This window comes from Schistocerca cancellata, chromosome 8 (assembly GCF_023864275.1).
Source record: "Schistocerca cancellata isolate TAMUIC-IGC-003103 chromosome 8, iqSchCanc2.1, whole genome shotgun sequence".
NCBI lineage: Eukaryota > Metazoa > Arthropoda > Insecta > Orthoptera > Acrididae > Schistocerca > Schistocerca cancellata.
In genome coordinates, this window is record NC_064633.1 from 103,465,356 (window position 1) to 103,490,668 (window position 25,313).

Genomic DNA, 25,313 nt, shown 5'->3' on the forward strand with positions numbered 1-25,313 from the left:
AATAGGTCGGAGGCAGGCCCTGCCGCCTCGCTTAAGGATTGATAGCGTCGAATTACAGGAAGAGTAATGATCGGCAAGTTCCCGACCTAGTCTCCAAAACCAAATACACGAATCACAGGCTATAACATACCCGCTTAGAATCATGGAGGTCACGGCTTCTTTACACTTGAATGGAGTTAAGGGTAGCATCTATCGTGTTTTGTGTAATTATTGTCAAAGTCCACGTCTGCGTTAACGTGGAACTGGACCTGTTGCATTAATGCGCGTCTGAAAGATTGCAAGTGTGATCATCAGTCAGTGTTAATGTATTGTTCTAGGCAATATTCTGTACGAGTGTACGGGTATTCCTTTTACAAACTGAGGTGATGATAATCAAGGTGTAACATAGACTGTTTCAGATGCAAGGCACCCATCTATATAACTAACGATGGATCTCGGTCTTGAAACTGAAATAACAGCATTTGAAAGGCAGTTGGTTGTCTTATTTAGATCTGCACGTTCTCCTTTCTTTTTAGGACAAATGATTATTGTAAGAAGTCATTCCATTGACTCTGGCTGTCATTTGAGACTTTGCCCAAGAACATGTCTGAAGGGAGATACGACTCCACTTCTTAAAATTGTGATCTGTTGTCCTCCAGGATCACAGCAAGAGTTCAAACTGAGATGTGTTCCTAGTCTTGACCTTTCCTTCTGACCTCTTACCACATGTCAGATAATACCAGGAATAACTTGTGCTTTGAAAGCTATAATGGTTTTTTGTACCGATTTATATTTCAAACGAATAAGAAATCTTCATAGAACTTTCAGGACAACCGTTTTCGTTTCGTCTCGTTTTTTGGGCAGTATCCTCAGCAATTCTTCAGAATGTCTTTAGAGTGCGAACTGTCATACATCTTCGTTTACTTCCAAATGAAAATCAATAAAATTCACCAAGACAGATACGTCGTCACCATATGATCGTTCAGTCTTACTGTGAATATTATTACAACATCAAATATGAAAATCCTTTTTGTTCACATACCATGCTACCCACCTTCAACAACAAGACGATCTTCGCTGTGCACTTCACGAAATTTCACTTGAGCACCCCAGTCATTAATCTGTTTTGTTGTTATTTCCATTACAGCTTTTCAAAATTTCTTCTAAAATCACGGCCAACATAAAATTGATTTTCTCATTTCGTTTTACATGTGAAGCGGGTTTCACACAGAAATAACAGTTTCCTTTAAGATAAAATGTCTGAACTGACGATCGATAAATGTAGAACTCATATTACTCTGTACCTGCTCTAGAACAATAACCCTTCTAATAAGGGTTCTTGCACTTTCCATGAACAACATCGGTGCAGCTCACCAGAATAACATGTTCCCTCAATGAACATTTGTATCCCTTTTTCCTTCACTTTGTTAGCTCTACCCCGCCCATAACACTTTCACCACTAATAAAATATTCAAACATTGTGCTGACTTTTATTTAAGAACATAGCAAAGCAATGTTCTGTTGACGACTGATGCCTCCTCCATAACCAAACATAGCAGTGTTCAACAAAAGACTCAGCAGAAAGCACATCTTTCTAACAGCGAAGCAACGAAGAACGGATATCTGTACTGATAAATAAGTGAAACTACACCGGTGAATATTGAAAAACCTGAGTAGAAAGTCAAAAACAGATAGTCATTAACCACACTATTTCCATAAAACTAATAATTTATACCCTACATCAACCAGCTAAGTTCTGCAACTTTCATTACATTGTTGAAAACACTTTTAAGATCTATAACTGTTATATAGAAAACTGTAAAATCAGACAATTCTCAGACACGGCATTTCTTATGACAACGAAACTTATTTTCTTTTTAACTTGAAGAACAGATGTATTATACATAGGAAAGCGTCGTAGTAACTATAAATACTCTCATATCCTCAACGTGGCGCTTATTTGAAGTAATGAGGATAATAAATTAACCATGTTATATAACACTTACAAATATTCATTGACTGCTAAAAATGACCGGGGCCTCAAACAGAACACAAACGGTAAGATGATTTCTAAGTTTACCGACAAAAACCTATCGGGAAAAGGAGGTGAATCTTCCAAAGAAACTTCCAGAAGCTATGGTCGTAATCAGTAAGCCTATGTGACGGGGAAAGTCGTAGAGTTTCTTGCAGTAGGCGAGAATAGTATATTTTGAGTTCGAAAATTTTTGAAATATGCTTAATTTAATTCATTACTATTAATAAGTCATACGTTTCAACATGACGCTCCTGTTGTACGCTTTCAGTAAATCTTGTTTTTTTCGTTTGCCACTTTCACCATGGCACTTAGGGGGCTGGCATAGTACATAATGCACCAGACTCGCATTCGTGATACCCGAGTTGAACCCAGGGCCGCCATTCTGATTTGAGTTGCAAATAGCTTCTCAGCTCACCATACGTTAATTTCTCGAAGGCTACATTGAAGTGGCCACGCCGCTTCCTTAAATTCCGGTGAATGATTACACTGGTCAACACTCATTTTCTTGCCAAGGATATTTGAGTGGCTTTAGGATGGGTTAGTGGTGCTGAGGACGAATATAGCAACCATTTATGCAGTTTGGCTCTAGTTTTTGAGATAATGCATGATTTATTCAAAAAATTAGAAAAAATTGCTAATACTGAACTCGAGCGCTACAAACTACAATGAAAAAAGAAAATAATCTTTATAAATAGCTTCTATGAAAACCTGATAGGCATTTGTCCACGTATAAAACATAATTGAAAATTTTCTCTATAAGTATATCATTTTCCGTCCATGACGAACCGCTTCCTGCACGCTTTCCTTTTATAGGCCTCTTCAGAACAGTCACGTTGCAGATTCCAGCAATAATCTGCCATCATATGCCTGTCCCATCTTCCTTTATATCTTTCCTCTATTCCTTTCATATCTTGATGGAACCGCTCTCCTTGTTCCTCACTGAAATCACCTAGATTACGAGGAAATCGATCCAAGTGGCTGTGAAGGAAGTGCAATTTTATGCTCATGTTAGCTCCTAAGTTTTGAAAGTTAGTGAACATGTTTTTGACCAGTTCCTCGTAATTGGGAGCTTTATGATTGCCCAAAAAACATTTTACAACAGCGACAAAACTGTTCCAGGCCGATGCTTCAGTGACAGTCATCACACTTGTAAAATTGGTATCGTTGATGAGCCTGCGAATTTGAGGACCATCAAATATTCCTGCCTTAAGTTTTTCACTACTGAGCCCAGGGAACGTATTGCAGATGTATGTGAAGCAATTACCATTTCTGTCTAAAGCTTTGGTGAATTGCTTCATTAGTCCTAACTTAATATGTAATGGTGGAAGAACAATCTTGTCCCTACTAACCAGAGGTTCATTAATGATGTTTGCTTCACCAACAGCCATATGTTCCCATGGAGGCCATGTTTTCTGCTTCCAATGTTCGTGCCTTGCCCTACTATCCCACATGCAGATAAAACATGGGTGCTTTGTGTATCCACTTTGTTGTCCAAGCAAGAAGTTCACCATTTTCAAATCAACACAAATCAACCACTGGTGCTGCATATACTGAATTTTCTGCAGAACCATCTTGATGTTAGCATATGCTTCACAAAGTTTTGTTGAGTGGGCAATTGGAATAGATGCGTAACGATTGCCATTGTGTAGGAGAACACATTTTAAACTTCTAGTGGAACTGTCTATGAAGAGACGCCAGTCCTCTGGTCTACACTCCTGGAATTGGAAAAAAGAACACATTGACACCGGTGTGTCAGACCCACCATACTTGCTCCGGACACTGCGAGAGGGCTGTACAAGCAATGATCACACGCACGGCACAGCGGACACACCAGGGACCGCGGTGTTGGCCGTCGAATGGCGCTAGCTGCGCAGCATTTGTGCACCGCCGCCGTCAGTGTCAGCCAGTTTGCCGTGGCATACGGAGCTCCATCGCAGTCTTTAACACTGGTAGCATGCCGCGACAGCGTGGACGTGAACCGTATGTGCAGTTGACGTACTTTGAGCGAGGGCGTATAGTGGGCATGCGGGAGGCCGGGTGGACGTACCGCCGAATTGCTCAACACGTGGGGCGTGAGGTCTCCACAGTACATCGATGTTGTCGCCAGTGGTCGGCGGAAGGTGCACGTGCCCGTCGACCTGGGACCGGACCGCAGCGACGCACGGATGCACGCCAAGACCGTAGGATCCTACGCAGTGCCGTAGGGGACCGCACCGCCACTTCCCAGCAAATTAGGGACACTGTTGCTCCTGGGGTATCGGCGAGGACCATTCGCAACCGTCTCCATGAAGCTGGGCTACGGTCCCGCACACCGTTAGGCCCTCTTCCGCTCACGCCCCAACATCGTGCAGCCCGCCTCCAGTGGTGTCGCGACAGGCGTGAATGGAGGGACGAATGGAGACGTGTCGTCTTCAGCGATGAGAGTCGCTTCTGCCTTGGTGCCAATGATGGTCGTATGCGTGTTTGGCGCCGTGCAGGTGAGCGCCACAATCAGGACTGCATACGACCGAGGCACACAGGGCCAACACCAGGCATCATGGTGTGGGGAGCGATCTCCTACACTGGCCGTACACTACTGGTGATCGTCGACGGGACACTGAATAGTGCACGGTACATCCAAACCGTCATCGAACCCATCGTTCTACCATTCCTAGACCGGCAAGGGAACTTGCTGTTCCAACAGGACAATGCACGTCCGCATGTATCCCGTGCCACCCAACGTGCTCTAGAAGGTGTAAGTCAACTACCCTGGCCAGCAAGATCTCCGGATCTGTCTCCCATTGAGCATGTTTGGGACTGGATGAAGCGTCGTCTCACGCGGTCTGCACGTCCAGCACGAACGCTGGTCCAACTGAGGCGCCAGGTGGAAATGGCTTGGCAAGCCGTTCCACAGGACTACATCCAGCATCTCTACGATCGTCTCCATGGGAGAATAGCAGCCTGCATTGCTGCGAAAGGTGGATATACACTGTACTAGTGCCGACATTGTGCATGCTCTGTTGCCTGTGTCTATGTGCCTGTGGTTCTGTCAGTGTGATCATGTGATGTATCTGACCCCAGGAATGTGTCAATAAAGTTTCCCCTTCCTGGGAAAATGAATTCACGGTGTTCTTATTTCAATTTCCAGGAGTGTATCTAGAGAGTCGATAAAGGATAACCGGATATGACTATTTTACCCAAAAGTGATTTCGGAAATTACCGTTTGGACTTACTGTATCTTCAGCAGCATTCATTCGTAGTTTAAACGAAATTTTACCTGTTTATCTTCGTGACAATATTACTTCATATGTTTACGATATTCTTATTGCTAAACGTTCTTGGAGTGAGCATAACAAAATTTTTGAAATATGCTTAATTACTATTCATAAATCATAAGTTTGAACATGACGCTCCTGTTGTATGCTTTCAGGAAACCTTGTTGTTTTCGTTTGCCGTTTCCACCATGGCACTGAGCGGGTTGGCATAGTACCTAATGCAGCAGACTCGCATTCGGGATACCCGAGTTGAACCCCAGGGCCGACATTCTGATGTGGGTTGTGAGTGGCTTCTCAGCTCACCATTCGTGAATGCTCGAATGCTACCTTGAAGTGGCCACGCCGCTTCCTTCAATTCCAGTAAATGATAATCGGAAAATACTTCGTGTCCAGCGACCTTAGCTGTCGACGAGACATAAAGCATATAACTTATATCCTCATCAAAGCAAACAAACGACCTGCCAACGAAGTGTAAACCGTGTGTCTGTTATCAGCACTGAGTAAAACGGCAATTCTTTTCCGGGTACTTCTCCTCACTTCGTGGCTGTTATTGTATGCTGTTAACTCCACTCACTAACTTGTTGTTGTTAGGAATTGGATTTCGTGCTGGAAAGATGTGGACGGTCGTCATGTATGCACAAATGTTCACTGTCATCTCTAAAGAACATTACCGCCATATAGAAACACATCTCAATGGAGATACCATCGTCAAATTAATTTTATTGACTGATTTCTGCTTGATGATAAATTTTATAATTTACGAAATGAATGACTGACAATAAAATAGATTTTATATATAATTACACACTCTGTATATTGCCATAGGGTGTTCTATTACAAGTTCAGTTTAAAATGATGACCTTTGTTGAAACCCCTGGAAATGAAATACAGGCTATACCTATGATTATAGGTGTAGGGAATAGAGTCATAACTATTCACTTATGAGTCTTGGAGTTTCCGGATTGGATAGTATATGTCCTGATTTGTGCTACCAGCGGTGTACATTTCTTCACTAATCATGCATTTTATCCTCAGAAATTAGAAACAGTTGATGCATTTCCTCTGTCGTATAGAACAAGAAGTCTAGCTCCACAATACAATTATTGCATTGTACATGAAAGCTTATTAGAATAGCATTCAACCTGTATTATGTGCTACACACTTTGATGAAATGTAACGACATACAATAAGCACTCATATAGTCCTACTTTCCCGAATTTGTTTAAGTTGTTTAACTTGCATCTACAATTGAGTTAAAAAGTAAGCTACAGAAATTATGATTTTAAAGCACACATACGATAAGGCTTACAGCACAATATGTCTACATGTTAGTAGATGTCGTCGTTGATCACTGACCATCATTCTCCATTGATATTTGCTGACCCAACGGTATACATTTTTATGTTTCAGACAGGTAGATAATGGACTGCAGAAGATCTGAAACATGTAAAACAAGTTGTTGATGGAGGTTTATTGCTTAGGTGAGCCGTTGAAACTTTTGATATAACTTCTAGCACGCTACAAGATGAATTAAGAAAAGGAAATTAATCCGATCGTGATGTAAGCTGCACTTTGTGTCACACAACCGCTGATTTAAACTATATGGTGAAGACTTTGTGAAGAATTATATCGATGTTTACGTCTCAGATTGGGAGAAAGTGAAGTGCAGAAGATTGGGGGCCGTAGTCACCATACAATTAATTGTACAGCAGTACGTGGTGTAAATGATAGTCTCTTTACTCATACCCTTTATGAATTCATTACCAATGGAATATGAGAATGAAAGCCGCCATACAGCAGTTCAAACCATAAAACGCTTGAGAAATGTATAGATACTTCACTAGCATTCCTGGTGTCCTGGTGCGTCATGTATAAACAATGCAGGGGAAGACGAATACTTCCCTACCAGGAAGCAGACAGCAGCTTTCATTTACTGCCAGCACGCATTTAGGCATGAAAAGAGATTCCGAAAAACTGGGTTCACGGGCTGTTCGTTTCGAACCGCATTGTATGAATTAGTGCCCACGTGAGTCTCACTTCAAGCCTATGATGTGTCAGTTCTGGGTGTAGGACAAAGAGAAAGTTTAATTATTTATGACTGTTACGTAGTTAACGTCTCCTCAGAGTTTGATAGGTATTTGGACTGATATAAAATGGTGTAAGTGTTTCATTTTGCAATAGCCTGTACACAAAAATTGTGAGTAATTATTAAATAAAGCTGAGAGAATGGCTCCAGGTAATATGGATGTGAATCTTAATTCATAGTTATCAATGTTGCTATTATTTGTCACAATGGAAGTAGCAATACGAAAAAGGGGAAAGAAAATTCCTAATATGGAACATAGTTATAGGGGCCCAAACATATGAACTTAAGATTCATTGTAAAGAGAACAAAACAAAACTTTAATAATTGCTAAAATTTTATAACGAATTCTGACATAAATAATCGGAGAATTGTAATACTTAATATTGAAAAATTCTAGCTAAATGTGCAGCATGATAACGCAATGTAACGAGAACTAGGATGACATTAACTGTTATTGAATAAATTCCTCTACTTTTTAAATTAGTTCTTAAAGTGAGTGATTTCCCTTCTATATTGCTGTTCTTACGAATGGAAGACGTTTGTAATTCATGTGTATAAACTTTCAGGTACATGATTAGTTTTCTTGGTTGTACTACATTTATCAGCTGTAGTGCTTACTGTTATGTTTTTCGTCTTTTAGTACCTTGAGCCTCAAGGTTTCATAGCATGTCCAGCAAGATAATTCTGCCTTTAAGATATGACCACAGTAGAGCTTTGACGTAAGCGCTGTGTAGCTGCGCTTGCCTTCTACGAGTCGGGTGATAAGTGCCCCACTGCAGTATAACAGGAGGCCGGTGAGCTCCGTAGTGACACTTGTAGCGAGGCACCCAGTGTAGAAACCATTGCAGCCATGAAGGGAGGCCTCGTCCTGCTGATAGCTGGTGTGTTGCTCGTGGCGTACTGCACGCCGCTCGCTGCTGCAGATGATGGCGACGAAGTGGTGGAAGAAGTAGGAGAAAACAGAGACGCTGATGACGACGACGGCGACAGCATAGCAGACGACGATGACTACGTCATCGATCCTGAGGAAGGTCCAAATGCAGAGAGCAGGCGGGCACTCAAAGGTAAACACCAGCAAAGGCGAGCAGGCTGTGCACGGCTCTAACTGCTGTGGGTTCGCTAGTGGCTCCCTGAGGCAGGCGCTCAGACACTGTGTCTGCAGGCAGCTCAAGTGCAGCATTCATGTCGTCCAGTTTTGGTGATATTGCTATTACACCACTATCACGTTTCTTAATAGGCTAAATATGTTGCTACATTCAATCACAATTCCCTCCAATATTATGTCTGATAATAATTGTTTTACTTGCCAAATATGGACCCCCTGTTAGACCTGTCAGGTTCACATTTGGAACACTCTGAGGGTCTATCTGCTGAACCATAATGACATTTAATCTCCGTGTAGTTTATCAGTATAACATATTTAGACAAAAAACATATCAGTATCAGTCACCTATTAAAATTGGTACTAAACTGCACTTTCAATACAATTAGTCATTGAATAGGTAATGGTATTAACAAATAAATAACTTTCTACCATGTTACATAAACAAACACTAATAAAATAAATGTGACAGACTTTTCCTTCTGCAGCATGAAAGAATCATAGAATTTTAAGACATTATTAACAAACTCTCACGCACGAAAGCATTGTGCGGTGGTGAAATATACACTAACACGCTGAAAATGTAGCTCATTACCTAACTGACGTTCCCTTTTACATTGGTATACTTTATTATTTTTCATATTTACCATTTTGTTATACAACAGGGTACAGTTACCATACCAGTTACTTGTTAAGGAATATAATAATTAACAGAGTTTCGGTACAGTGTCGACGTTGTTACACCAAAATGATGTAAGATGACAGTTTCTCTGTAATAAACCTTAGTGTCACTAAGTCTGAGGAATAATGTCATTGAGACTACACAGTAACAGCAGTTTTGAGCTGTAGTCCGTAATTATGTCTTATTTTTGGTGTGACAAATTCAGATGTCTAATGAAAGTAATGAGACAAAAGTAAATGAAACATTATTAGCAAGAACTTACAAGCGGGACAATGCTTAAGAAGAAGATGGTAGTTGTGTATGTCGGGCACAGTATCATAACTATAATGGCTCCATCACTGTCTAATTAGATAGAAGGTGTCCTGGTTTGGGCCACGCACAGTGAATCTTTCTTCAGTAGTCATTTAGTCACAGAATATGTGTGCATGTTAGTGGCTTGTACAAAACAGTACATCATGCAGTGACTGAGGTGATTACGATCTACTGTAAATGACGGTTGTACTGAACTGAGGAAAACGCTAAAACTACTTTTAAAAGTCTCACCACAGACATTTGCATAACATTTTTTTAAACATTTTACACGTGCAAAAAGATCAATGATATTTTGAATATTGTATTTCTGTGTCTACAACTTTGTAAATACATGTATCAGGTCACCATAGTGTAAAACACGGATTGGCCGTATACCACATTATTTGGAAATAAATATACCACGACTAGCAATTGTAGGCTAGATCAGCGTTCCTTTTTGCTTTTAAGCGAGCTTAGTCGTTGCAGCAGCAGTAACAGGTGTTGGTATTACGGCTTCTGAAGTTTTCTGGTAAGAAAGAAGGTAACCAGGTGTCACTGGGACATCACGTGTGTTGTTTCCTGTTGAGCAGGTGCTCACGCCCGGGCTGGCCACGCCAAGCATGCGAGGGCAGGCAGCCGACACGCTGCGGGCAGAGCTGCAGTCAGGCCCCACGCCAGGTCAGGCGCCGCCCGCAGAGCCACCCACAGAGCGTAGTCGCCGCTGCTGGAGGAGCCCACGCCGTGGAGACGCAGTCTGGAGCTGCTCTTACTGTACTCACAAAGCAGAAATAAAGCACCGATGTAACTAAAAAAAATGGTTTTGCTACCCAATGTCTTACACGTGTAAGCAGACATACAGACATATGACGACTACGAGGGACAATGTTATCAAAATTCTGAAGTTTTTAATGGAATTATGTGCTTACTGTAAATGTGTTCTGTGCAGGGTTTTTCTATGACCTCTGTGTGTCCCATTGAGATCTAAGTGCCTATAAGTACTATTTTTCAAAGCAGCAGATATTGTTGCAGAAGAGCTCTCGTTCATTCCGTTAAGAGATGAAAGGGAAACTTTAATTTGAAATCACAATTTTTACACTTGGAAGGTAAATTCCGTATGATTTAAAAGAGCCAAGAGTCGGGAAGTGCTGATAGTACTTCTGACGACATCATTAGAATAGCCATAATAATAATGAGGAATACTGTGAAACTGAATAAAAACAACGTAAAGATGTATCGGACGTCTTATAGGGCCTATGTATAGTGGAAGAATATTTGCAAGTACACGGAATTAATACATAATGAGCACTTGAGGCAGCCTAATAAAGCGATTCTTGCTGCTCCAAAAGCTATGAACATAAACAAGGTAGAGGTGTTCGTAAAATTCTTACAGCTTGAGACCTACAGCAGCCAAAAATTTCAGCGTTCTCAGAACGGCTTAGAAACAGACAGTCTCGTTCGGTACCGATTTTTTGCGGAAAGGTAAATGATGGAATGGCAGATAGTTTCTCGTGATTCGAAGATAAGTAAAAACAGTTGAGAACTTGTCACTTTGGCTATATTTGTAACATACTTTTAACGAAAAAACGTTTTCGATCATATCTGTAAACACATGATGCGTATCTGAAGATGAGATTCAAGTGGGAAGTGCGGAACGCTGTTCTGTCTAGAGATGGAATTGTGGATGACTCGTGCACCGTAATGTGGGGTGCTCAACTTGAAAGGGAGTATAGTCAGCTCTGAGTTGTAGGTGGAGACATAACATCTCAACGTCCTAAGCTGGCTCTCATCTAATCGCATTCATATGCGCATATGCGCAAATGCGGTTTCATTTGGTCAAGTTCCACACACTCGTTACACATACGTACTTATATACCGTCTTAGAAATCACTAGTGCTTTCGTCGGGTCAAATAGAGCACACAGAAAACTTTGTATCGCAAAGAATTCCTTTAGCAGATGGGTTACATCTGAAACCTCTGAAATGTTAAACGTACATACTAGTTATTTCAATGATATGTCCACAGTGGCGGCTGAGAAAACCACGACCAAGTCGTCCATTCCTCCTTACAAAATTCAGCGAGTGGCTCATAGGATGGGCTACAAAAAATAGTAGGCATTCAGTATTCAGTGAACCTATTATGGTACTGAAATAAAGAGTACACCATCTTCCTACTGAAAACTTCTTTAGTATTTAAAAAAACTTATATGCAGCATCCACAAGAAAAGTTACAAATAAGAAGAAACAAGTGAAACAAACTACACTGACGGAGATTTTTTAAATCATCATCATCATCATTTAAGACTGATTATGCCTTTCAGCGTTCAGTCTGGAGCATAGCCCCCCTTATACAGTTCCTCCATGATCCCCTATTCAGTGCTAACATTGGTGCCTCTTCTGATGTTATATCTATTACTTCAAAATCATTCTTAACCGAATCCAGGTACCTTCTCCTCGGTCTGCCCCGACTCCTCCTACCCTCTATTGCTGAATCCATAAGTCTCTTGGGTAACCTTGCTTCTCCCATGCGTGTAACATGACCCCACCATCTAAGCCTGTTCGCCCTGACTGCTACATCTATAGAGTTCATTCCCAGTTTTTCTTTGATTTCCTCATTGTGGACACCCTCCTGCCATTGTTCCCATCTACTAGTACCTGCAATCATCCTAGCTACTTTCATATCCGTAACCTCAACCTTGTTGATAAGGTAACCTGAATCCATCCAGTTTTCGCTCCCATACAACAAAGTTGGTCGAAAGATTGAACGGTGCACAGATAACTTAGTATTGGTACTGACTTCCTTCTTGCAGAAGAGAGTAGATCGTAGCTGAGCGCTCACTGCATTAGCTTTGCTACACCTCGCTTCCAGTTCTTTCACTATGTTGCCATCCTGTGAGAATATGCATCCTAAGTACTCGAAACCGTCCACCTGTTCTAACTTTGTTCCTCCTATTTGGCACTCAATCCGTTTATATTTCTTTCCCACTGACATTACTTTCGTTTTGGAGATGCTAATCTTCATACCATAGTCCTTACATTTCTGATCTAGCTCTGAAATATTACTTTGCAAACTTTCAATCGAATCTGCCATCACAACTAAGTCATCCGCATATGCAAGACTGCTTATTTTGTGTTCACATATCTTAATCTCACCCAGCCAGTCTATTGTTTTCAACATATGATCCATAAATAATATGAACAACAATGGAGACAGGTTGCAGCCTTGTCTTACCCCTGAAACTACTCTGAACCATGAACTCAATTTACCGTCAACTCTAACTGCCGCCCGACTATCCATGTAAAGACCTTTAATTGCTTGCAAAAGTTTGCCTCCTATTCCATAATCTTGTAGAACAGACAATAACTTCCTCCTAGGAACCCGGTCATACGCCTTTTCTAGATCTATAAAGCATAGATACAATTCCCTGTTCCACTCATAACACTTCTCCATTATTTGCCGTAAGCTAAAGATCTGGTCCTGACAACCTCTAAGATGCCTAAGCCCACACTGATTTTCATCCAATTGGTTCTCAACTAATACTCGCACTTTCCTTTCAACAATACCTGAGAATATTTTACCCACAACCCTGATTAAAGAGATACCTCTGTAGTTGTTACAATCTTTTCTGTTTACATGTTTAAAGATTGGTGTGATTACTGATTTTGTCCAGTCTGATGGAACCTGTCCCGACTCCCAGGCCATTTCAATTATCCTGTGTAACCATTTAAGACCTGACATTCCACTGTATTTGATGAGTTCCGACTTAATTTCATCCACCCCAGGCGCTTTATTGCACTGCAATCTATTGACCATTTTTTCCACTTCCTCAAATGTGATCCTATTTCCATCATCATTCCTATCCCATTCTACCTCGAAATCTGAAACATTACTGATCGCATTTTCACCTACATTGAGCAACTCTTCAAAATATTCCCTCCATCTGCCCAAGGCATCCACAGGATTCACCAGCGGTTTTCCTGACCTGTCCAAAATACTTGTCATTTCCTTCTTACCTCCCTTTCGAAGACTGCTAATTACACTCCAGAATGGTTTTCCAGCAGCTTGACCCATAGTCTCCAACCTGTTTCCAAAGTCTTCCCACGATTTCTTCTTCGATGCTGCAATTATCTGTTTGGCTTTGTTTCTTTCTTCAACATAACTTTCTCTGTCTACCTGGGTTCTGGTATGTAGCCATTTTTGATACGCCTTCTTTTTCCTTTTACAGGCTGCCTTGACTGTATCATTCCACCAAGCTGTTTGCTTCATCCTACTTTTACACACTACTGTTCCAAGACATTCTTTAGCCACTTCTAGTACTGTGTCACTGTACCTTGTCCATTCCTTTTCCAATGACTGTAATTGACTACATTCAACTAACTGGTACCTTTCTGAGATCGCTCTTATGTACTTGTGCCTGATTTCCTTATCCTGAAGTTTCTCCACTCTTATCCTCCTACATATGGACCTGACCTCCTGCACTTTCGGCCTCACAATCCCAATTTCACTGCAGATTAAATAATGATCAGTGTCATCAAAGAATCCCCTGAATACACGTGTGTCCCTCACAGCCTTCCTGAATTCCTGATCTGTTATTATATAGTCAATGACAGATCTGGTTCCCCTGCCTTCCCAAGTATACCGGTGAATGTTCTTATGTTTAAAAAAGGAGTTTGTGATTACTAAGCCCATACTGGCACAGAAATCCAAGAGTTGTTTCCCATTCCTGTTGGCCTCCATATCCTCTCCAAATTTACCCATAACCTTTTCATACCCTTCTGTTCGATTTCCAATCCTGGCGTTAAAATCACCCATGAGCAGAACAGTATCCTTGTCCTTTACTCTAACAACTACATCACTGAGTGCCTTATAAAAACTACCCATCTTATCTTGATCTGTCCCTTCACAATGCGAATATACTGACACAATCCTAATTTTCTTTCTAGACACTGTCAAATCTATCCACATCAGTCGTTCGTTTACGTACCTTATTGCAACTATGCTGGGTTCCATTTCTTTCCTCATGTAAAGCCCTACACTCCATTGTGCTATTCCTGCTTTGACTCCTGACACGTAGACCTTGTATTCTCCCATTTCCTCTTCTTTCTCACCCCTTACCCGAATGTCACTAACAGCTAAAACGTCCAGCCCCATCTTACTTGCAGCCTCTGCCAGCTCTACCTTCTTCCCAGAGTAGCCCTCATTGATATTAATAGCTCCCAATCTCATTATCATTTGTTTGCCAAGTCGTATCTTAGGAGTCCCTGGTTTGTCAGTTAGAGGTGGGACTCCGTCACCTCCAAAGGTCCGAGGTATTTTGCTCTGATTATTGCCAGCATCATATTTATATTTATATTTATACGAATTACACTGTTTAACACTGAGAAGAATAGAAACGATTCTGGCGCTCCAGGTGGCATAACAATGAAACATTTTGTGTGAGGTAGAAGCACAGTTTACAAAATTCGGGCAAGTCAATCGTCGTAATATGCACTAATCGCCAGATGAAAGTCAACGCTGACACAGAGTGGAGGATACAAACAACACCCTTTGTCTGTCAACATTCAGTTTGTGTGAGCTGTGGCGGCTTTAAAGGTTCAAACGGCTCTGACCACTATGGGACTTAACATCTGAGGTCATCAGTCCCCTAGACTTAGGACTACTTACACCTAACTAACCTAAGGACATCACACACATCAATGCCCCAGGCAGGATTCGAACCTGTGACCGTGGCAGCAGCGCAGTTCCCGACTGAATACTGGCTGCATGGCACTCTGCAGTCACTACCAAGAGCTTAGGTTGCCGATATCAATCTGATCATACGTCTGGAGCTAGGGCCTTTGGTTAAGGTGTGTGTTGTTGTTTTTGCAAGCCCTGGTACTGTCAGCTAGCTGGAGGGAACGTGGTGGCAAGTTGTTGCCTTTGGTTGGCTCCTGATGTCTGCTACAGACCTCGACAAGCCGCGAGTGGTTCAATATGACGGAGGCAAGCCCTACTGCCTCGTTTAAGGTCTGATAGCGTCAGTTTGCGGGAAGAATAATGATCGGCAAGTGCCCGACCTAGTCTCCAAGACCAGCTACACGGATCAGAGGCAATAACAGCCCAGCTTGGAATCCTGGAAGTCACGGACATTTCACACCTGATTGGAGTTAAACTGTTTTTTTTCGTTTCTTGTGTACTTATCGTCATAATGCCACATCTGTGTTATCTTGGAATTGGACCTCTTATATTAATGCGCCTCCGAGTGACTGTGTGTATGATCATCGGTCAGTGTAACTGATGTTAATGTGTTGTTCCAGGCCATACTCTGTACGAGCGTACGAGTATTCTCTGTTACAAATTGAGTTGATGAAACTCAAGGTGTAATATAGTCTGTTTCAGAGGCGTAGCACCATAACGATGGATTTCGGTCTTGCAGCTGAAATAACAGAATTTGAAAGGCAGATGATTCTCAGCTTTGGATCTGAACGGTCCCCTTTCATTTTCGGACAAACGATAATTGTAAGAAGTCATTTCATTGACTCTGGATGTCTCTTGCGGCTTTGTGCAAGAACATGTTTGAAGAGAGATACGTCTCCACTTCATAAACTTGTGATCAGTTGTCCTCTAGGGTTACAGTAAGAGTTTCATCGACTGAAACGCTCTCCTGTTTTTGGTCTTTCCTCCTGACTTGTTTCCACATGTCAGATAAGAGAAGGAATAACTTGTCTTTCCAAAGGTGTCACAGTTTTCTTATGCTGATTTATTATTCAAAAGAATAAGGAATCTTCATAGAACTTTCAGAACAGCCGTTTTGGTTTCGTCCCGGTTTTTGGTACGTATCCACTCCAAATTTTCAGAATGTCTTAAGAGTGCGAACTGTCATTCATCTTCATTTACTTCCAAATGATAACCAATGAAATTACCCAAACAGATGCGTCATCACCATATGATCGTTCAGTCTTACTGTGAATATTATTACGACATCAAATTTGAAAATCTTTTTCGTTCAGTTACCGTGTTATACACCTTCAACAACAAGACGATCGTCGATATGCCCTTCTCGAAATTGTACTTGAGTACTCCAATCCTTATTGTGTTTGTGTCATTATTTCCATTACAGATTTTCAAAATATCTTCGTAAAGTCACGACCAACATGAAATTGGTTTCTCTCATTCCATTTTACATTTGATGCGCCTATCTCGCAGAAACAACGGTTTCTTTTAGATAAAATGTACCTGTAATAGCATAAAAATCCTTCTAATAAGGGTTCTTGCGCTTTTCATGAACAACATCGGTGCAGGTCTCCAGAATAACATGTTCCCTCCATGAACATTTGTATTCCTTTCTCCTTCAGTCTATTAGTTCTACCCCGCCCATAGCACTCTCACCACAAATAAAATATTCAAACATTTCACTTAGTTTCATTTAAGAACGTAACCAATCAATGGTTTGTTGACGTTGGATGCCTCCTCCATAGCCAAATATAGCAGTGTTCAACAAAAGACCCAGCAGAAAGCGCATGTTTCTGACAGCGGAACAACGAAGTACAGATGTCTGTACTGATAAATAAGTGAAACTACACGGTTGAATATTGAAAATCGTGGGAAGAAAGTTAAAACTCGGTAGTCATTAACCACACTATTTCCTTTAGACTAATAAGTAACAATATACATTAACCAACTAGGTTTCTGGTACTTTCTTTAAATTTTTGAAAACATATTTTAAGGTCTATAACTGTTCTCTAGAAATGTAACCGTCAAATCAGCCAATTCTCAGATACTGCATTTCTTACGGCAATGAAACGGATGTTAATTGAAACATTGTTGTAACCGCAGGAACAAGCCAAGTCTAAAATGCAGTACCTTAAAAATAGTACGTAGGAAGAAGTTAAAGTTGTAGCGTGGGACGCCAGGCGTGGCCGAAGGGCCAGCCGAGGCGGCGCTCAAACCGCTGGGCAGCTGGGTGCTCGATAAGAAAGCAAACAGCCAGCAGATACAAACGAATGTCTGTGTAGGGGCTCATGATAAGCAATCAATTAAGAAGAGCAACAGTAAGCATTCCTGGCTAGAGAGAGAGGTCTGGGAGTGGAGAGAGAAAGAAAGAGGGCCCTTGGTGGGGACCGCACTACGTCATGAGGAGCCAATGAAGGGCTCAGGACGCAGTGTGTGACCATATAGGGAGAGGCGTCTCTGCCCCTCCACTCAGCCTCTGAAGAACAATAGCAACAACAATGTTTTAACGAGACCAAATAAGGGCAAGTTGCCTTCGACGCTACGTCATGCCAAGCGCTGGCGGGGTCGGAGGGGAAACGCGAACAAAACCCGAGAGCACGCCGCTCTGAGGGTTTGTCTTGTCGGGTCTGGTCTTGCGGTTCTGGGAGTTGAGTTAGAGAGTGATAGCGGCAGCCGACTTGGGCTGGGGAACGGGCTGTAGGCAGGCAGCCGGAGATAGTCGCTGGAGTGCGTCAGGGCGTAGCCGCGGGACTCTAACGTAGGGTGTTGGGAAGCTTGGCAGAACTTCTAGTAGGCAGTCGGAACGGTGGAGTCAGTCACCGTCTCTGTGTTAGACTTGGCTTTCCTGTGAGTGCAACCACCGTCAGATAGGGCGAGCTGTACTCATATGGAATAAACCGTAATTTGTTAAAGTTATCACGACTTTAATTTCCACCGCCTTCCTAGCCTTGTGACAACCAGGGATTTCTACATCTTAGCCAGATCAAAGTCTCCCTCTCACTACGGTCAACCGGCTAAATTCCCATCCACGAACCGTGTCGCTCAATACCTCGCAATACCCACGCTTGGGACGCGACATAAATAAAAACTTTTTGGTGCCAGGTGTGGGGTTATCACAAAGTCGAATAGGCAAATAGGAGCCATTAGATTTTGCTACAGCGACTGTGGCAATTGGCAGGAAGTTGTGGCGACTCGCAACTTTCAGCATTAGTAGCACCAGTACGTCAGAGTCCAGAAAGGTAGTCCTCGCGGGTGCAGGGCAACGCAGGACAGCGGCAGCGCGACGCGGAGCGACGAGGCACAGAGGTGCCTAAGCAGCCAGCGTTCGAGTCCGGAGGGCCGGGCCGAGCAGCAGCAGAAGCGGCAGCAGCCGTAGCAGCGGCAGCCGAGGAGAGCGACGGGGTCGGCACAGCCCAGCAGAGCGGCGGCCGGCGCATCGCAGCAGCGCGGAGCAGCGCGGAGCAGCGCGGGACAGCGCGGGCACAGAGACAGCGCGGAGCAGCGCGGGCGCAGAGACAGCGCGGATCAGCGCGGGACAGCGCGGGCACAAAGAGGGCGCAGAGACAGCGCGGAGCAGCGCGGAACAGCGCGAGCACACAGACGGCGCGAAGCGGCGCTGGACGACGCGGACGAACAAAGCAGACGGCGCACCACAAGAGAAGCGGTAATTGTAAAACTGTCTTAAGAATATTGTATTTTGTTGTGTAAAGTGTTAACTTAGTTAAGATGCCCCTAACTAAGGAAGTTGCGTCATCCTCCACTAGTGGTAAGATGTCAGTGAAAGAGGCCCTATGTATTGTGTCGAAAGTGTTCGAAGGGAACAAGAAAGACTTAAGGGAATTTATCGAAAACGTAGATGCAGCTTTTGAATTAGTAAAGCCAGAGGAACACGAAACGTTATTAAAGTTCGTTAAGGCAAAAGTAACCGGTGAAGCTAGGTCGAGATTGCAGGTGCGTGAACGCACAGGTACGTGGCAAGAGGTGAAACACGTTTTGAAAGAGAATTATGCCAGTAAGCGTACTATAGACTATTACGCTTGTAAAATTTTCCAAGCCAGACAGGGACAAGGGGAACCAATAGCAATGTGGGCAAGCAGAATTGATGAAATGCAGAGAGACTTTCGAGAAGCAGTAAATAGAGTTACGGCCAGAGAAAACTTGAAAGGTGCAATAGAACTAGTTGACTCCCTAGGAAGAGCGTGTTTTATACAGGGTTTAAGTAATGACAGAATACAAACAATAGTGAGAAGCAGAGGCGATGAAATCACGTTGGCAGCAGCAGTGGAATTGGCACTGCAGGAAGAGAGTGCGATATTGTCCATGAGAGAGCGGGGACTAGCCCCGAGGGTAACGTACACTCGAAATAAGGAAGCTGTAAAAAGCGCGAGAGAAAGTAAAGAGTTGAAATGTTTTAATTGTGGGCTGAGAGGTCACATAGCGAGCAAGTGTAGGAAAAGCAGGCCAGAGCATAGAGTACGAACCATGACAGGTAGAGAATTTACAAATTTTTGCTATGGGTGTGACAAGCCGGGACACACAGACATGGAATGCAGGGTGCGGTTAAGGAAAGTTCACCCGATAGATATCAGGGAATTCAGAGGGAATCACAGAGAAACCGATGGAGGGTTACGAGAGTGGAGATGTCCACAGTGTAATTTACCGGGGAACTGCGGAGTTCCGTGTACGAGAGTAAAAGATGTCGCATGTTTCAAGTGTAAGCGGCAGGGCCACTACGCGAAAGATTGCCACGAAGGGCCCTGGCACGCCTGGAGAAAAGGCAGGGTGCCAGTATCGAGTAAAACAGGAAAGGTGGTACAGGGAAACTAAGAGGCGGCAAGGCCGCGCAGTCGGGCCTTGTTGCGATAGGTAAGCCCACAGTGAGGGTAATCGACTGTGCAACAGAAAACGACGTGGTCGTATTGTACTGTGTAGAACTAAAGAAGTATTTAAAGTTATTAATAGACACAGGAGCACAATTGTGTTTGCTAAAGCGGACGAGTATTCCGGTAAAGAGTATGCTTGGGATCAATGAAACAGAAAAGCTTCGGTTGAAGGGTGTGACGAGTGAAGTTGTTAGCACTATGGGCACGGTACAAATAAACTTAAGTATAGACGAATCTGAAAAGGTGAGACAGAAATTTCACGTGTACGGTAGAGGGCTAGACATTCCGTACGACGGATTGATAGGGAGAAATTTCTTGACACAGCATAGAGTCAAGCTGGACTATGCGGGTAAATTGATAAGACTAAAAGGGCGAGATATACCCTTAGTAGTAGAGGAAGAACCAAAGGGACAAGAGATAGAAGCAGATTCAGAAATAGGCGGGGAGATAGGGCCCCGGGAAGAAAGAATAATGTTGTTGAAAGTGGACGGAAAGGTACCACGGGGAATCGAACGAGAAATGGTCATACCAAGGCAGGAGATTGCACAAGGGGTGCATGTACCTGAGTCCTTAGTAAAAGTGAGAAATGGGAAATGCATAGTAAGTGCATTGAACGTGTCAGAGGACAGAGTTCGATTAGGAAATGTCAGATTAATAGCGGAAGAGTTAGAACGAATAGCGAAAGTACGCGAAGTGAGATGTAGCACTGAGGCAGTAGGTAAAACGGAAAGTCGTGCTAGTGTGTTGCGAAGGCAACTCAGAGTGGATCATTTGAACGGCGAAGAAAAGAGCGCTCTAGCAGAGGTCTGCACGGAGTACGGAGATGTATTTCATCTGCCGGGGGACAAATTGTCCTATACTTCTGCAGTGAAACATAGAATACCGATTGCGCCGGAACACGCGGGGAAAGTAGTGAACGCTAGACCGTACAGGATCCCTGAAGCGCAAAAGGAAGTGCTAAAAGAGCAAATAGAACAAATGCTGAAGGATGACATAATTGTCGAAAGCAAGAGCGCATGGAACGCACCGTTACTGTTAGTTCCAAAGAAGTTAGATGCCAGCGGCAAGCAGAAATGGAGAATAGTAGTGGACTACCGACAATTAAATGACATCACGGTAGGCGATGCATTTCCACTGCCGAATATCTCCGATATCTTGGATCAATTAGGGCAAGCCAAGTACTTCTCGACGCTTGACCTTGCAAGCGGGTACCATCAAATATTGACGGACGAGAAGGACAGAGAGAAAACGACATTCAGCTCAAACTATCAACATTACGAATACAAAAGAATGCCGATGGGACTGAAGGGAGCCCCAGGATGTTTCCAGAGACTAATGAACACAGTATTGGCAGGTTTACAGGGTGTTAAATGTTTTGTCTATTTGGACGACATACACTCCTGGAAATTGAAATAAGAACACCGTGAATTCATTGTCCGAGGAAGGGGAAACTTTATTGACACATTCCTGGGGTCAGATACATCACATGATCACACTGACAGAACCACAGGCACATAGACACAGGCAACAGAGCATGCACAATGTCGCCACTAGTACAGTGTATATCCACCTTTCGCAGCAATGCAGGCTGCTATTCTCCCATGGAGACGATCGTAGAGATGCTGGATGTAGTCCTGTGGAACGGCTTGCCATGCCATTTCCACCTGGCGCCTCAGTTGGACCAGCGTTCGTGCTGGACGTGCAGACCGCGTGAGACGACGCTTCATCCAGTCCCAAACATGCTCAATGGGGGACAGATCCGGAGATCTTGCTGGCCAGGGTAGTTGACTTACACCTTCTAGAGCACGTTGGGTGGCACAGGATACATGCGGACGTGCATTGTCCTGTTGGAACAGCAAGTTCCCTTGCCGGTCTAGGAATGGTAGAACGATGGGTTCGATGACGGTTTGGATGTACCGTGCACTATTCAGTGTCCCCTCGACGATCACCAGTGGTGTACGGCCAGTGTAGGAGATCGCTCCCCACACCATGATGCCGGGTGTTGGCCCTGTGTGCCTCGGTCGTATGCAGTCCTGATTGTGGCGCTCACCTGCACGGCGCCAAACACGCATACGACCATCATTGGCACCAAGGCAGAAGCGACTCTCATCGCTGAAGACGACACGTCTCCATTCGTCCCTCCATTCACGCCTGTCGCGACACCACTGGAGGCGGGCTGCACGATGTTGGGGCGTGAGCGGAAGACGGCCTAACGGTGTGCGGGACCGTAGCCCAGCTTCATGGAGACGGTTGCGAATGGTCCTCGCCGATACCCCAGGAGCAACAGTGTCCCTAATTTGCTGGGAAGTGGCGGTGCGGTCCCCTACGGCACTGCGTAGGATCCTACGGTCTTGGCGTGCATCCGTGCGTCGCTGCGGTCCGGTCCCAGGTCGACGGGCACGTGCACCTTCCGCCGACCACTGGCGACAACATCGATGTACTGTGGAGACCTCACGCCCCACGTGTTGAGCAATTCGGCGGTACGTCCACCCGGCCTCCCGCATGCCCACTATACGCCCTCGCTCAAAGTCCGTCAACTGCACATACGGTTCACGTCCACGCTGTCGCGGCATGCTACCAGTGTTAAAGACTGCGATGGAGCTCCGTATGCCACGGCAAACTGGCTGACACTGACGGCGGCGGTGCACAAATGCTGCGCAGCTAGCGCCATTCGACGGCCAACACCGCGGTTCCTGGTGTGTCCGCTGTGCCGTGCGTGTGATCATTGCTTGTGCAGCCCTCTCGCAGTGTCCGGAGCAAGTATGGTGGGTCTGACACACCGGTGTCAATGTGTTCTTTTTTCCATTTCCAGGAGTGTAGTATGTTATGGGAGAAACCTGAAAGAGCATAACGAAAAACTCCGGGAAATATTTGACAGGTTGCGAGAGCATAACCTGAAGTTGCAGCCAGACAAGTGTGAATTTCTGAGGAAGGAGGTAATATTCCTAGGTCATTGTATCACGGACAAGGGAATATCACCGGATATGGCAAAGGTGGAGAAGGTGAAGTTCTTCCCACAGCCGAGAACAACAAAAGAACTAAAAGGGTTTCTAGGATTGATAGGGTACTATCGACGTTTCATTGCCAATTTCAGCAAAATTGCGAAACCTCTCCATGAGCTCCTAAAGAAAGGAGTAGAGTACCAATGGGGAGAACGACAAAAGAATGCGTTCGAGGAACTGAAAGAGAAATTAGTGAATCCTCCGTTACTTCAGTATCCTGACTTTACGAAACCGTTTATAATCACAACGGATGCGAGTAACGCAGCGTTGGGAGCCGTGTTATCGCAAGGGAAAAAGATTGGCGAAGACTTGCCGATTACATAAGCATCCAGAGCACTGAACAAAGCAGAGCTGAACTATAGTACAACGGAAAAAGAGTTGTTGGCTATAGTGTACGCGGTAAAGCAGTTTAGGCCATACGTGTATGGGCGAAAATTCACAGTGGTGACAGACCATAAGCCACTAACATGGATTTTCAGTGTAAAGGATCCGAGTTCGAGGCTCTTGAAGTGGAGACTGAAGCTCGAAGAGTACGACTACGAGGTAGTATATAAGCCAGGAAGGCTAAACAGTAATGCAGACGCGTTAAGCCGGATAAGGCAGGAAGAAAAGGAAGAGAGAATTTCAAAGCGAAATGTGGAGGCGGAAAGAACCTCCGTAGCACAAGCAAAGGCGGAACAGAGTTCCGTAAACGTGCGGCAAGCGCAAGTGTCAGGTGAAATAAAGCAGGAAACCAATGGTAGTGAGGAAATTAGCCCCGAAGAAAAGGAAAGCATATTAAAGGAGATGCACGATAATCCTTTGGGAGGGCACCAGGGAATGCATAGGACATTCGAGAGGATAAAAGCGTACAAGCAGTGGCGCGGAATGAAGCGAGACATTGAAAATTATATTAGAAAGTGTCCATCATGCCAAAAGAACAAAAATACACAGATGAAAACAAGGTTGCCATTAGAAATTACAGACACAGCTGAGACAATATTTGAAAAATGTGCAATGGATATAGTGGGTCCACTAGATGTATCTAGTACAGGGAAAAGATACATGCTAACGTTCCAAGACGATCTGAGTAAATTCACAGTAGCAGTCCCGATTGATAAGCAAGACGCGGAAACTGTAGCAGAAGCATTTGTGGAAAATATAGTACTAAGATATGGGATTCCATCAGTTTTGTTAACAGATCAAGGATCGAATTTTCTGAGTGATGTGTTTAAAAGTGTATGTAAATTGTTGAAGGTAAAACGTATAAATACCACAGCGTACCACCCTGAGTCAAATGGTGCTCTAGAAAGGAGCCATAGAACAATTGTAGAATATCTCAGACATTTTGTAACTGGAGATCAAAGTTCATGGGACAAATGGGTACCGTATGCAATTTTTGTATTCAACACTACACCACACAGCAGCACAGGTTATACACCATCTGAGTTAATGTACGGAAGAAAGGTTAACATACCAGGAGTACTGCAGCAAGAAACACTGCAGGTAAGTTACGATTATGATTCGTATGTAAATAAGCTAAGAGCAAGAATGCAGGAAGCCCATAGAGTGGCTAGGGATTCTATTATAAAAAGTAAGGTAATCAGTAAGGGACAGTATGATTTGAAACAGAACCCAAAAGAATTTAATGTAGGGGACAATGTGTTATTACACGACGAATCAGTGAGACGTGGTAGATCTCGGAAACTAGATTCGCAATGGAGAGGTCCATTTGAAGTATTAAAAGTGGAAGGTCCTAACGTAGTTATAAGAGTTAAGAGAAATAAAGAAACGAAAGTACATGCCAACAGGCTGAAACAGTTCTTTTAAAATTTCAGGTATGGCACTCAAGTGGCAAGTGATGCAACTCATCATAGTGATAGCAACATACAACTTCGTTGCATCAGAATACGAAACGAACGATTTTAAAGTGACCTCAATACCCAGCTCATCAGGACTCTATTACGATCACGTAGGACAAATAGAGATATACAGTACCACATGGAGAATAGTTACATATGTTAATTTAGATGTAATAACAGAAAGATTCCAAAAAGCCGAGAGGTACGGTAAGGCAGCGGTGCAGCGGTGCCGTGACACATTGAAACAATTAAACATTGGATTAATAGAATGTAGGGTATTAGATCAGCAAGTTACACATCACGTTGAAAAGATTACAGGGCTACAGCAACTCGTACAGCAACTCACAAAACACGAAACCAGAAGAAAGAGAGGAGTATTCAACTTCGTCGGACAGGTAAGTAAAATACTGTTCGGAACATTGGACGAAGCAGACGCAGCATACTATAAG

The 25,313-nt window shown here is 43.6% G+C and overlaps 2 protein-coding genes across 9 annotated transcripts in view; both read left to right on the forward strand.

The window, feature by feature from the left end:
- LOC126094858 (uncharacterized) overlaps nucleotides 1–10,245 on the forward strand; it is a 119,948-nt gene extending 109,703 nt beyond the window's left edge. The window contains exon 2 of one of the 2 annotated variants that reach the window (XM_049909485.1): nucleotides 10,020–10,182. In XM_049909485.1, coding sequence (XP_049765442.1) covers nucleotides 10,020–10,144 — 125 coding nt within the window. In that variant the 3' untranslated portion in view covers nucleotides 10,145–10,182. Of the gene's footprint in view, nucleotides 1–10,019 lie in introns of both variants that reach the window. The other variant, XM_049909486.1, reaches the window with a different exon arrangement.
- The window catches only part of LOC126094854 (uncharacterized), a 472,827-nt gene that overhangs the window by 144,916 nt on the left and 302,598 nt on the right, over nucleotides 1–25,313 (forward strand). The window lies entirely within an intron of this gene.